The sequence below is a fragment of the Oncorhynchus gorbuscha genome, linkage group LG01 (assembly GCF_021184085.1).
Source record: "Oncorhynchus gorbuscha isolate QuinsamMale2020 ecotype Even-year linkage group LG01, OgorEven_v1.0, whole genome shotgun sequence".
NCBI lineage: Eukaryota > Metazoa > Chordata > Actinopteri > Salmoniformes > Salmonidae > Oncorhynchus > Oncorhynchus gorbuscha.
The window spans coordinates 11,346,499-11,358,853 of NC_060173.1; the positions used below are offsets into that span (position 1 = coordinate 11,346,499).

At 41.7% G+C, this 12,355-nt stretch overlaps 1 protein-coding gene across 17 annotated transcripts in view; it reads left to right on the forward strand.

Moving 5' to 3' along the window:
- Positions 1-12,355, forward strand: part of LOC124033012 (neuronal cell adhesion molecule-like) — a 202,614-nt gene that overhangs the window by 159,054 nt on the left and 31,205 nt on the right. For 12 of the 17 annotated variants that reach the window (XM_046344941.1, XM_046344974.1, XM_046345012.1 and 9 more), the window contains 9 exons: positions 2,295-2,426; positions 2,857-3,000; positions 3,120-3,231; positions 4,673-4,839; positions 5,735-5,882; positions 6,167-6,291; positions 6,742-6,771; positions 7,825-7,926; positions 8,351-8,548. In XM_046344941.1, the coding sequence (XP_046200897.1) occupies positions 2,295-2,426; positions 2,857-3,000; positions 3,120-3,231; positions 4,673-4,839; positions 5,735-5,882; positions 6,167-6,291; positions 6,742-6,771; positions 7,825-7,926; positions 8,351-8,548 (1,158 nt within the window). The remainder of the gene's footprint in view (positions 1-2,294; positions 2,427-2,856; positions 3,001-3,119; positions 3,232-4,672; positions 4,840-5,734; positions 5,883-6,166; positions 6,292-6,741; positions 6,772-7,824; positions 7,927-8,350; positions 8,549-12,355) is intronic. The other 5 variants (XM_046344967.1, XM_046345029.1, XM_046344980.1 and 2 more) reach the window with 1 other exon arrangement.

Genomic DNA, 12,355 nt, shown 5'->3' on the forward strand with positions numbered 1-12,355 from the left:
CACAACACTGTCACTGTCCTACCCATTCAATAACACCACAACACTGTCACTGTCCTACCCATTCAATAACACCACAACACTGTCACTGTCCTACCCATTCAATCACTGTTCAATAACACCACAACACTGTCACTGTCCTACCCATTCAATAACACCACAACACTGTCACTGTCCTACCCATTCAATAACACCACAACACTGTCACTGTCCTACCCATTCAATAACACCACAACACTGTCACTGTCCTACCCATTCAATAACACCACAACACTGTCACTGTCCTACCCATTCAATAACACCACAACACTGTCACTGTCCTACCCATTCAATAACACCACAACACTGTCACTGTCCTACCCATTCAATAACACCACAACACTGTCACTGTCCTACCCATTCAATAACACCACAACACTGTCACTGTCCTACCCATTCAATAACACCACAACACTGTCACTGTCCTACCCATTCAATAACACCACAACACTGTCACTGTCCTACCCATTCAATAACACCACAACACTGTCACTGTCCTACCCATTCAATAACACCACAACACTGTCACTGTCCTACCCATTCAATAACACCACAACACTGTCACTGTAACACCACAACACTGTCCTACCCATTCAATAACACCACAACACTGTCACTGTCCTACCCATTCAATAACACCACTGTCACTGTCACTGTCCTACCCATTCAATAACACCACAACACTGTCACTGTCCTACCCATTCAATAACACCACAACACTGTCACTGTCCTACCCATTCAATAACACCACAACACTGTCACTGTCCTACCCATTCAATAACACCACAACACTGTCACTGTCCTACCCATTCAATAACACCACAACACGGTCACTGTCCTACCCATTCAATAACACCACAACACTGTCACTGTCCTACCCATTCAATAACACCACAACACTGTCACTGTCCTACCCATTCAATAACACCACAACACTGTCACTGTCCTACCCATTCAATAACACCACAACACTGTCACTGTCCTACCCATTCAATAACACCACAACACTGTCACTGTCCTACCCATTCAATAACACCACAACACTGTCACTGTCCTACCCATTCAATAACACCACAGCACTGTCACTGTCCTACCCATTCAATAACACCACAACACTGTCACTGTCCTACTCATTCAATAACACCACAACACTGTCACTGTTCTACCCATTCAATAACACCACAACACTGTCACTGTCCTACCCATTCAATAACACCACAACACTGTCACTGTCCTACCCATTAAATAACACCACAACACTGTCACTGTCCTACCCATTCAATAACACCACAACACTGTCACTGTCCTACCCATTCAATAACACCACAACACTGTCACTGTCCTACTCATTCAATAACACCACAACACTGTCACTGTCCTACCCATTAAATAACACCACAACACTGTCACTGTCCTACCCATTCAATAACACCACAACATTGTCACTGTCCTACCCATTCAATAACACCACAACACTGTCACTGTCCTACCCATTCAATAACACCACAACACTGTCACTGTCCTACCCATTCAATAACACCACAACACTGTCACTGTCCTACCCATTCAATAACACCACAACACTGTCACTGTCCTACCCATTCAATAACACCACAGCACTGTCACTGTCCTACCCATTCAATAACACCACAACACTGTCACTGTCCTACCCATTAAATAACACCACAACACTGTCACTGTCCTACCCATTCAATAACACCACAACACTGTCACTGTCCTACCCATTCAATAACACCACAACACTGTCACTGTCCTACCCATTAAATAACACCACAACACTGTCACTGTCCTACCCATTCAATAACACCACAACACTGTCACTGTCCTACCCATTCAATAACACCACAACACTGTCACTGTCCTACCCATTCAATAACACCACAACACTGTGAGGAGCGGGGCTGAAAGGGGCCAGGAATGTCCGGTTGCCTCCAGGGCTTTTATCCTCTCTTTGAATCTCCCTTATTGATTTCTAAATGGTGGTATCCGGAGCAGAGTGTTCTGTCATTAACCGCTTTCCTGCCTTTCAGTATTGTGTCTGTCACCTTTTTGACCATTTTTCTCTCCCGTCACATTCCTTTTTACTTTTCCGTTGTTTAACCTTGTATTTTGATGCAAAAAAAATGATGCAACCATACAGCCACCATTCATGTGAGGTGAACATCAACTGAACTTCTATATGCTACCTTTAACCAACCGTCTGCTTGCCTTGTGTTCATGTGGTCCTCCCCTCCCAGCGGCACCGTACTGGATCACTACCCCCAGGAACCTGGTGCTGGCCCCTAGAGAGAAGGGTCAATTGATCTGTAGGGCCAGTGGTACTCCCAAACCCACCATCAACTGGGCCATGAATGGCATCCCCATAGAGAGTGAGTACTCGGTATTGATTGAGTGTCTGTCTGTCTGTCTGTCTGTCTGTCTGTCTGTCTGTCTGTCTGTCTGTCTGTCTGTCTGTCTGTCTGTCTGTCTGTCTGTCTGTCTGTCTGTCTGTCTGTCTGTCTGTCTGTCTGTCTGTCTGTCTGTCTGTCTGTCTGTCTGTCTGTCTGTCTGTCTGTCTGTCTGTCTGTCTGTCTGTCTGTCTGTCTGTCTGTCTGTCTGTCTGTCTGTCTGTCTGTCTGTCTGTCTGTCTGTCTGTCTGTCTGTCTGTCTGTGTTCATACAGTGCACAGACACCACAGTCTATTTGGGATTAAGTCATTGGATCTCCCATTGTGAGGTTTAGACACACAGACAATGTTCAAGTTAAACATTTTCTATGTTTGTGGTGAAACTTTTGACACGTGTTTTGATGCCATGTTAGATTCACCTGAGGACTCCAATAGGAAGGTGGAGGGCGACACCATCATCTTCGAGGAAGTCCAAACTGGATCCAGTGCAGTCTACCAGTGCAACGCATCCAATGAATATGGATATCTGCTGTCCAATGCCTTCGTCAACGTTCTCTGTGAGTCGACTCCTCACTCAAACTTAGAACTCAGAAGTTTGAAGTTAAAGCTTGAAACTCAGCTTTTCTGTCACTGAAGTGCATTGAACTTGCAAACACAATGTTGTGTCTGTTTATAGCTGAAACACCCAGAGTATTGACTCCAGCTAACCAGGTCTACCAGGTGATCCGAAACAACCACGCCTTGCTGGACTGTTCCTCCTTCGGCTCGCCCATCCCCAAAATCACATGGTAAATTCATGACCTTTGAACTTTTTGGAATACTCTACATGCATTTATGGGTACTAGAAAGATAGGTCGCGCCACACTATTGGCAGCAATGGGTGTGCAACACAGTGCTGTAACACAGTGCTGTAACACAGTGCTACAACACAGTGCTGTAACACAGTGCTACAACACAGTGCTGCAACACAGTGCTACAACACAGTGCTGCAACACAGTGCTACAACACAGTGCTGCAACACAGTGCTACAACACAGTGCTGCAACACAGTGCTGTAACACAGTGCTGTAACATAGTGCTGCAACACAGTGCTACAACACAGTGCTGCAACACAGTGCTGTAACACAGTGCTGCAACACAGTGCTGTAACACAGTGCTACAACACAGTGCTGCAACACAGTGCTACAACACAGTGCTGCAACACAGTGCTGCAACACAGTGCTGTAACACAGTGCTACAACACAGTGCTGCAACACAGTGCTACAACACAGTGCTGCAACACAGTGCTGTAACACAGTGCTGTAACATAGTGCTGCAACACAGTGCTACAACACAGTGCTGCAACACAGTGCTGTAACACAGTGCTGTAACATAGTGCTGCAACACAGTGCTGTAACACAGTGCTACAACACAGTGCTGTAACACAGTGCTGTAACACAGAGCTGCAACACAGTGCTGTAACACAGTGCTGCAACACAGTGCTACAACACAGTGCTGCAACACAGTGCTACAACACAGTGCTGCAACACAGTGCTACAACACAGTGCTGCAACACAGTGCTACAACACAGTGCTGCAACACAGTGCTGTAACACAGTGCTGTAACATAGTGCTGCAACACAGTGCTACAACACAGTGCTGCAACACAGTGCTGTAACACAGTGCTGCAACACAGTGCTGTAACACACACTACAACACAGTGCTGCAACACAGTGCTACAACACAGTGCTGCAACACAGTGCTGCAACACAGTGCTGTAACACAGTGCTACAACACAGTGCTGCAACACAGTGCTACAACACAGTGCTGCAACACAGTGCTGTAACACAGTGCTGTAACATAGTGCTGCAACACAGTGCTACAACACAGTGCTGCAACACAGTGCTGTAACACAGTGCTGTAACATAGTGCTGCAACACAGTGCTGTAACACAGTGCTACAACACAGTGCTGTAACACAGTGCTGTAACACAGAGCTGCAACACAGTGCTGTAACACAGTGCTACAACACAGTGTTGTAACACAGTGCTGTAACACAGTGCTGCAACACAGTGCTGCGACACAGAGCTGCAACACAGTGCTGTAGCATTGTTAAGAAACAGGGTTTTAACTTTCGGAAACAAACGTTTTAGTATGTGCAACAGAACTGCATGGTATGTGTGTGTGTTAAAAAATCTGACCCCAATCCCAGGTTAAAAGTTCAGAACCTATGGTTCCACTATTCCCTGTCAGGTTTAAGGACAGCCAGTCCAGCACCCTGGAAGGGGACCCCTACTTGCTGCATGAAAACGGGACTCTGGAGATATATGTGGCCCAGGCCCTCAACAGTGGGAAGTATATCTGTGTGGCCAGGAACACTCTGGGCATCGCTGAGAACCATGTCTATCTGGAGGTCAAAGGTGAGATACCACACTATTCTCTCTCTCAATTCAATTCAATTCAAGGGGCTTTATTGGCATGGGAAACATATGTTAACATTGCCAAAGCAAGTGAGGTTAGTAATATACAAAGTGAAATAAACAATAAAAATAAACAGTAAACATTTAACATACAGAAGTTCTAAAAGAATAAAGACATTACAAATGTCATATTATGTATATATACAGTGTTGTAACAATGTACAAATGGTTAAAGTACAAAGGGGAAAATAAATAAGCATAAATATGGGTTGTATTTACAATGGTGTTTGTTCTTCATTGGTTGCCCCTTTCTTGTGGCAACAGGTCACAAATCTTGCTGCTGTGATGGCACAATGGTATTTCACCCAGTATATATGGGAGTTAATAAAAATCGGGATTGTTTTCGAAATCTTTGTGGATCTGTGTAATCTGAGGGAAATATGTGTCTCTAATATGGTCATACATTGGACAGGAGGTTAGGAAGTGCAGTTCAGTTTCCACCTAATTTTGTGGGCAGTGCTCTCTCTCTCTCTCTCTCTCTCTCTCTCTCTCTCTCTCTCTCTCTCTCTCTCTCTCTCTCTCTCTCTCTCTCTCTCTCTCTCTCTCTCTCTCTCTCTCTCCATCTCTCTCCATCTCTCTCTCTCTCTCTCTCTCTCTCTCTCTCTCTCTCTCTCTCTCTCTCTCTCTCTCTCTCTCCCCCCCTCCCTCCCTCCCTCTCGAACGTGTTTTTCTGAAGGTTTACCATATAGGAAACATAGGGTCCATACTTTTTCCTGACCATATGATCTAACCAGGGAAAACTGATGGCCCTGAACACCACTTAGATTAGTCTCACTGAGGTGAACAACGGAGCAGGATATTGCATTGTGTTGTTTCTGATGTAACCCCCCCCCAGAGCCAACTCGTATCCTGAAGCAGCCGAAATACAAGGTGGCCCAGAGAAACATGAACGTGGTGTTTGAGTGTAAAGTAAAACACGATCCCACTCTCATCCCCATCATGATCTGGCTGAAAGACAACGGAGAGCTGCCCGACGACGAGAGGTACGTGCTGGTACTCAAACACTCATGTTTCGACATAGAGCACGTGCCATTATATTCGCAGTAGTACGTCCTGCTTTTGTATATTCTACTCATGTTTAGTTCAATTTTGTATATTCTACTCATGTTTAGTTCAATTTATTCATTAGTCCATCAGGGCGTCCTGAGTGCATACATAGACACACAATTCAACACAAATGAAAGAGTTATACACTGACACAAGAGGACCCTGTAAAACCTCTTAAGGATCGGACCATTTTTTTCTATTTTTGTCTTTGTCTTCCCAGATTTCTGGTGGACTCTGACAGCTTGACCATAACAGATGTGACAGAGAACGACGCGGGAACGTACACCTGCATAATGAATACTACTCTGGACCATGACTCTGCCAGTGCTGAGCTCACTGTCGTCGGTATGTACAGATGTGGGATCTTAATTTGACCTGTATTGACGATTTGAACGTTTAATCTGTGATGTTGGTTGATCGGTGGTTAGCCTATTAGCTGGTCAAAATTAGTCTACATGAAAAGTGGAATACTGTTAATATAACTGTGTGTTAGGACAGGTTTTCAGTGAATTTATGTAAATCACAAGGCTGATCAAATGAAGGTCCTACATCTGTAACTCTCTCTCGTAAACTTACATACCAGAAACATGCTCATGATCCCTCAAATCACACGACAGTAACAATGTTGTTTCTGTTAGTTTTGTTGGGAAAAATTAAGTTACTCTATTCTATTATACTATATTCTATTCTATTATGTGAAATAACGTCAAGTAAGAGAAAGGGTGTCCTGTTGTTGTCTCTAATCACTAACTACTTAACCCCTACCACACTCCCACCTGTTCTCCTACCTGGCAGAGGCAGCTCCTACTCCAGCTGTCATCTATGGTAAACCTGCAGTAAACACAAATGCTCATCTTTGCTCCCAGTCTCATGAGCTTGTGTGTGTGTTCGTGTTCGTATTCGTGTGTGTGTTGATTATGTGTCTGCATAGTCAAGCATGCTGCGCTGCTCGCAGATGTGATCATTCACAGTGTTTGTGTGTGACATCACCAGCATCCGGACGGACGGACGGACGGACAGAGCAACAGACAGTTGTTTTAATTTAACCACCGTTTTTAAAGGGCTTATTGATTTCACCATTTTCTTCTATCATTCATTCTTTATTTTAAAAGCATTTTGACGATTTAAAAAAAATCCCTAAATGTGCTTTTGTTATTTTGTTTAGCATGTGTTGTTGAAAGAATATATCAGCAATGCAGCTCATTAAAACGGAGTCTGTGAGTGTGGAGTAATTACTAGTGCCTTTAAAGGGATACTTGAAGATTTTGGCAATAATGCCATTTATCTACTTCCCCAGAGTCAGATGAACTCATGGATACCATTTTATGTCTCTGTGTCCAGTATGAAGGAAGTTAGAGATACTTTTGCGAGCCAATGCTAACTGGCATTAGTGCAAAGACTGGAAGACTATGGTATCTACTAGCATGCTAGCAGTTACCATAGATTTCCAGTCAATGTGCTAACGCTTGTTAGCAATTGCGCAAACACTACTTCGCAAACTTCCTTCAAACTGCACACAAAGGCATAAAAAAAATGGTATCTACGAGTTCATCCGACTCTGGAGAAGTACAGTAGATAAAGGGCTTCATTGCCTAAATGTTGAAGTATCTCTATAATCCTCAGATATGTTTGTCACACTAATTGGTGTCGCTGTCCCTGCTGCAGAGTGGGGTGAAGTGTTTCATTTCCATCCAGCTCATCTGTCTAAAGCTTTCTTGTGGCAATCAAAAGGGTCTTCTCTTGCTGTGTTCCATACTTATTTTTTTATCCGTCTGTGGTTCCATACGTGGCATGGCATGAACGAATAATGTTGTCGTGCTGGGAGTCACTGTAAAGTAGCTGTCTATTACACTGAGCTAAATGTCCTGTGTTCTCCAGAACAACCAGACCCTCCTACTGACCTGGAGTTGACCGACATGAAACCCAGGAGTGTCCAGCTCACCTGGATACCTGGAGACGAACACAAAAGCCCTATTCACAGTACGCACCTGCTTTACCTCTGTGTGTGTGTATGTATGCGTGCGTGCGTGCGTGCGTGCGTGCGTGCGTAGTGCTAATGACAGACTGCTATTCCCAGAACACTATCTAATGGCTGTATCATTATTATCTTGAGACTACTGCCACAGTGCTATTAGGTTTAGTCAATCTCACTGTTTTTAATGATGTTAGCACTACTCAGAGTCCTTGCTAATTATGTTTGTTCAGCACTACCCATATCACATGTATTTAATGGTGAATTTGATGGGTTTCTGATAGTGTCAGGATCTTCCAGGGTAATGTTGTTAGGTGTACAGTATATCAGGGAGCACAGAGAGATTAGGCTTGTGTCAACTATACCAAGACTGAAGTTAGATAATACATTCCCTGCAATCATTCACCATTTTTCCACTTCCTTCCCCCTCAGAATTTGTGATCCAGTACACAGACTCTCTCCACGATCATGGCCACTGGCACAACCTGACGCATGTCCCGGGCGGAAAGACCACGGCCCACCTCGAACTGTCCCCTTACGTTCACTACTCCTTCAGAGTCCTGGCCCTGAACGCTGTGGGTCTCTCGGATCCCTCCAACCCCTCCCACATGTACAAGACCAATCCTGCAGGTACAGATTCTAGAATTGACTTGTTAATAATGGGGTTGATTTGGCAACGTTGATTTGGGATTCTGTTGATTTGGCATTCTGTTGTTTGTGTATGCTGTTGATTTGTGCATTCTGTTGATTTGTGCATTCTGTTGATTTGTGCATTCTGTTGATTTGTGCATATTGTTGATTTGTGCATTCTGTTGATTTGTGCATATTGTTGATTTGTGCATACTGTTGATATGTGCATACTGTTGATTTGTGCATTCTGTTGATTTGGACATACTGTTGATTTGTGCATTCAGTTGATTTGGACATTCTGTTGATTTGTGCATTCTGTTGATTTGTGCATTCTGATGATTTGGACATTCTGTTGATTTGTGCATTCTGTTGATTTGTGCATTCTGATGATTTGGATATTCTGTTGATTTGGACATACTGTTGATTTGGGCATACTGTTGATTTGGACATACTGTTGATTTGTGCATACTGTTGATTTGTGCATTCTGTTGATTTGTGCATTCTGTTGATTTGTGCATACTGTTGATTTGTGCATTCTGTTGATTTGTGCATACTGTTGATTTGTGCATTCTGTTGATTTGTGCATTCTGTTGATTTGTGCATACTGTTGATTTGTGCATTCTGTTGATTTGAGCATACTGTTGATTTGGGCATTCTGTTGATTTGGACATACTGTTGATTTGTGCATACTGTTGATTTGGACATTCTGTTGATTTGTGCATTCTGTTTATTTGTGCATTCTGATGATTTGGACATACTGTTGATTTGGGCATACTGTTGATTTGGGCATACTGTTGATTTGTGCATTCTGTTGATTTGAGCATACTGTTGATTTGTGCATGCTGTTGATTTGTGCATACTGTTGATTTGTGCATGCTGTTGATTTGTGCATACTGTTGATTTGTGCATTCTGTTGATTTGAGCATACTGTTGATTTGTGCAGTCTGTTGATTTGTGCATACTGTTGATTTGTGCATACTGTTGATTTGTGCATTCTGTTGATTTGAGCATACTGTTGATTTGTGCATTCTGTTGATTTGTGCATACTGTTGATTTGTGCATACTGTTGATTTGGACATTCTGTTGATTTGTGCATTCTGATGATTTGGACATACTGTTGATTTGTGCATACTGTTGATTTGTGCATTCTTTTGATTTGAGCATACTATTGATTTGTGCATTCTGTTGATTTGTGAATACTGTTGATTTGGCATTCTGTTGATTTGGACATACTGTTGATTTGTGCATTCGGTTGATTTGGACATTCTGTTGATTTGTGCATTCTGTTGATTTGTGCATTCTGATGATTTGGACATACTGTTGATTTGGGCATACTGTTGATTTGGGCATTCTGTTGATTTGTGCATTCTGTTGATTTGTGCATTCTGATGATTTGTGCATTCTGTTGATTTGTGCATACTGTTGATTTGTGCATGCTGTTGATTTGTGCATACGGTTGATTTGTGCATTCTGTTGATTTGTGCATACTGTTGATTTGTGCATACTGTTGATTTGTGCATGCTGTTGATTTGTGCATTCTGTTGATTTGTGCATTCTGATGATTTGTGCATACTGTTGATTTGTGCATTCTGTTGATTTGTGCATACTGTTGATTTGTGCAGTCTGTTTATTAGGGCATACTGTTGATTTGTGCATTCTGTTGATTTGGGCATTCTGTTGATTTGTGCATTCTGTTGATTTGTGCATTCTGATGATTTGTGCATTCTGTTGATTTGTGCATACTGTTGATTTGTGCATGCTGTTGATTTGTGCATACTGTTGATTTGTGCATTCTGTTGATTTGTGCATACTGTTGATTTGTGCATACTGTTGATTTGTGCATACTGTTGATTTGTGCATGCTGTTGATTTGTGCATTCTGTTGATTTGTGCATTCTGTTGATTTGTGCATACTGTTGATTTGTGCATTCTGTTGATTTGTGCAGTCTGTTTATTAGGGCATACTGTTGATTTGTGCAAACTGTTGATTTGTGCATTCTGTTGATTTGAGCATACTGTTGATTTGGCATTCTGTTGATTTGTGCATTCTGTTGATTTGGACATACTGTTGATTTGTGCATACTGTTGATTTGTGCATTCTGTTGATTTGTGCATACTGTTGATTTGTGCATTCTGTTGATTTGTGCATACTGTTGATTTGTGCATTCTGTTGATTTGTGCAGTCTGTTTATTAGGGCATACTGTTGATTTGTGCAAACTGTTGATTTGTGCATTCTGTTGATTTGAGCATACTGTTGATTTGGCATTCTGTTGATTTGTGCATTCTGTTGATTTGGACATACTGTTGATTTGTGCATACTGTTGATTTGTGCATTCTGTTGATTTGTGCATACTGTTGATTTGTGCATTCTGTTGATTTGTGCATTCTGTTGATTTGTGCATACTGTTGATTTGTCCATTCTCTTGATTTGTGCATTCTGTTGAATTGTGCATACTGTTGATTTGTGCAGTCTGTTTATTAGGGCATACTGTTGATTTGTGCATTCTGTTGATTTGTGCATTCTGTTGATTTGAGCATACTGTTGATTTGGCATACTGTTGATTTGTGCATTCTGTTGATTTGGACATAGTGTTGATTTGTGCATACTGTTGATTTGGATATTCTGTTGATTTGTGCATTCTGATGATTTGGATATTCTGTTGATTTGTGCATACTGTTGATTTGGACATACTGTTGATTTGGACATACTGTTGATTTGTGCATACTGTTGATTTGTGCATTCTGTTGATTTGTGCATTCTGTTGATTTGTGCATTCTGTTGATTTGTGCATTCTGTTGATTTGTGCATTCTGTTGATTTGTGCATTCTGTTGATTTGTGCATTCTGTTGATTTGTGCATTCTGTTGATTTGTGCATACTGTTGATTTGTGCATTCTGTTGATTTGAGCATACTGTTGATTTGTGCATTCTGTTGATTTGTGAATACTGTTGATTTGGCATTCTGTTGATTTGGACATACTGTTGATTTGTGCATTCTGTTGATTTGGACATACTGTTGATTTGTGCATACTGTTGATTTGGACATTCTGATGATTTGGACATTCTGTTGATTTGTGCATTCTGATGATTTGGACATTCTGTTCATTTGTGCATTCTGATGATTTGTGCATTCTGTTGATTTGTGCATTCTGATGATTTGGACATACTGTTGATTTGTGCATTCTGATGATTTGTGCATTCTGTTGATTTGGACATACTGTTGATTTGTGCATACTGTTGATTTGGACCTTCTGTTGATTTGTGCATTCTGTTGATTTGTGCATTCTGATGATTTGGACATTCTGTTGATTTGTTCATTCTGTTGATTTGGACATACTGTTGATTTGTGCATACTGTTGATTTGGACATTCTGTTGATTTGTGCATTCTGTTTATTTGTGCATTCTGATGATTTGTGCATTCTGTTGATTTGGGCATACTGTTGATTTGGGCATACTGTTGATTTGTGCATTCTGTTGATTTGAGCATACTGTTGATTTGTGCATGCTGTTGATTTGTGCATACTGTTGATTTGTGCATGCTGTTGATTTGTGCATACTGTTGATTTGTGCATTCTGTTGATTTGAGCATACTGTTGATTTGTGCAGTCTGTTGATTTGTGCATACTGTTGATTTGTGCATACTGTTGATTTGTGCATTCTGTTGATTTGAGCATACTGTTGATTTGTGCATTCTGTTGATTTGTGCATACTGTTGATTTGTGCATACTGTTGATTTGGACATTCTGTTGATTTGTGCATTCTGATGATTTGGACATACTGTTGATTTGTGCATACTGTTGATTTGT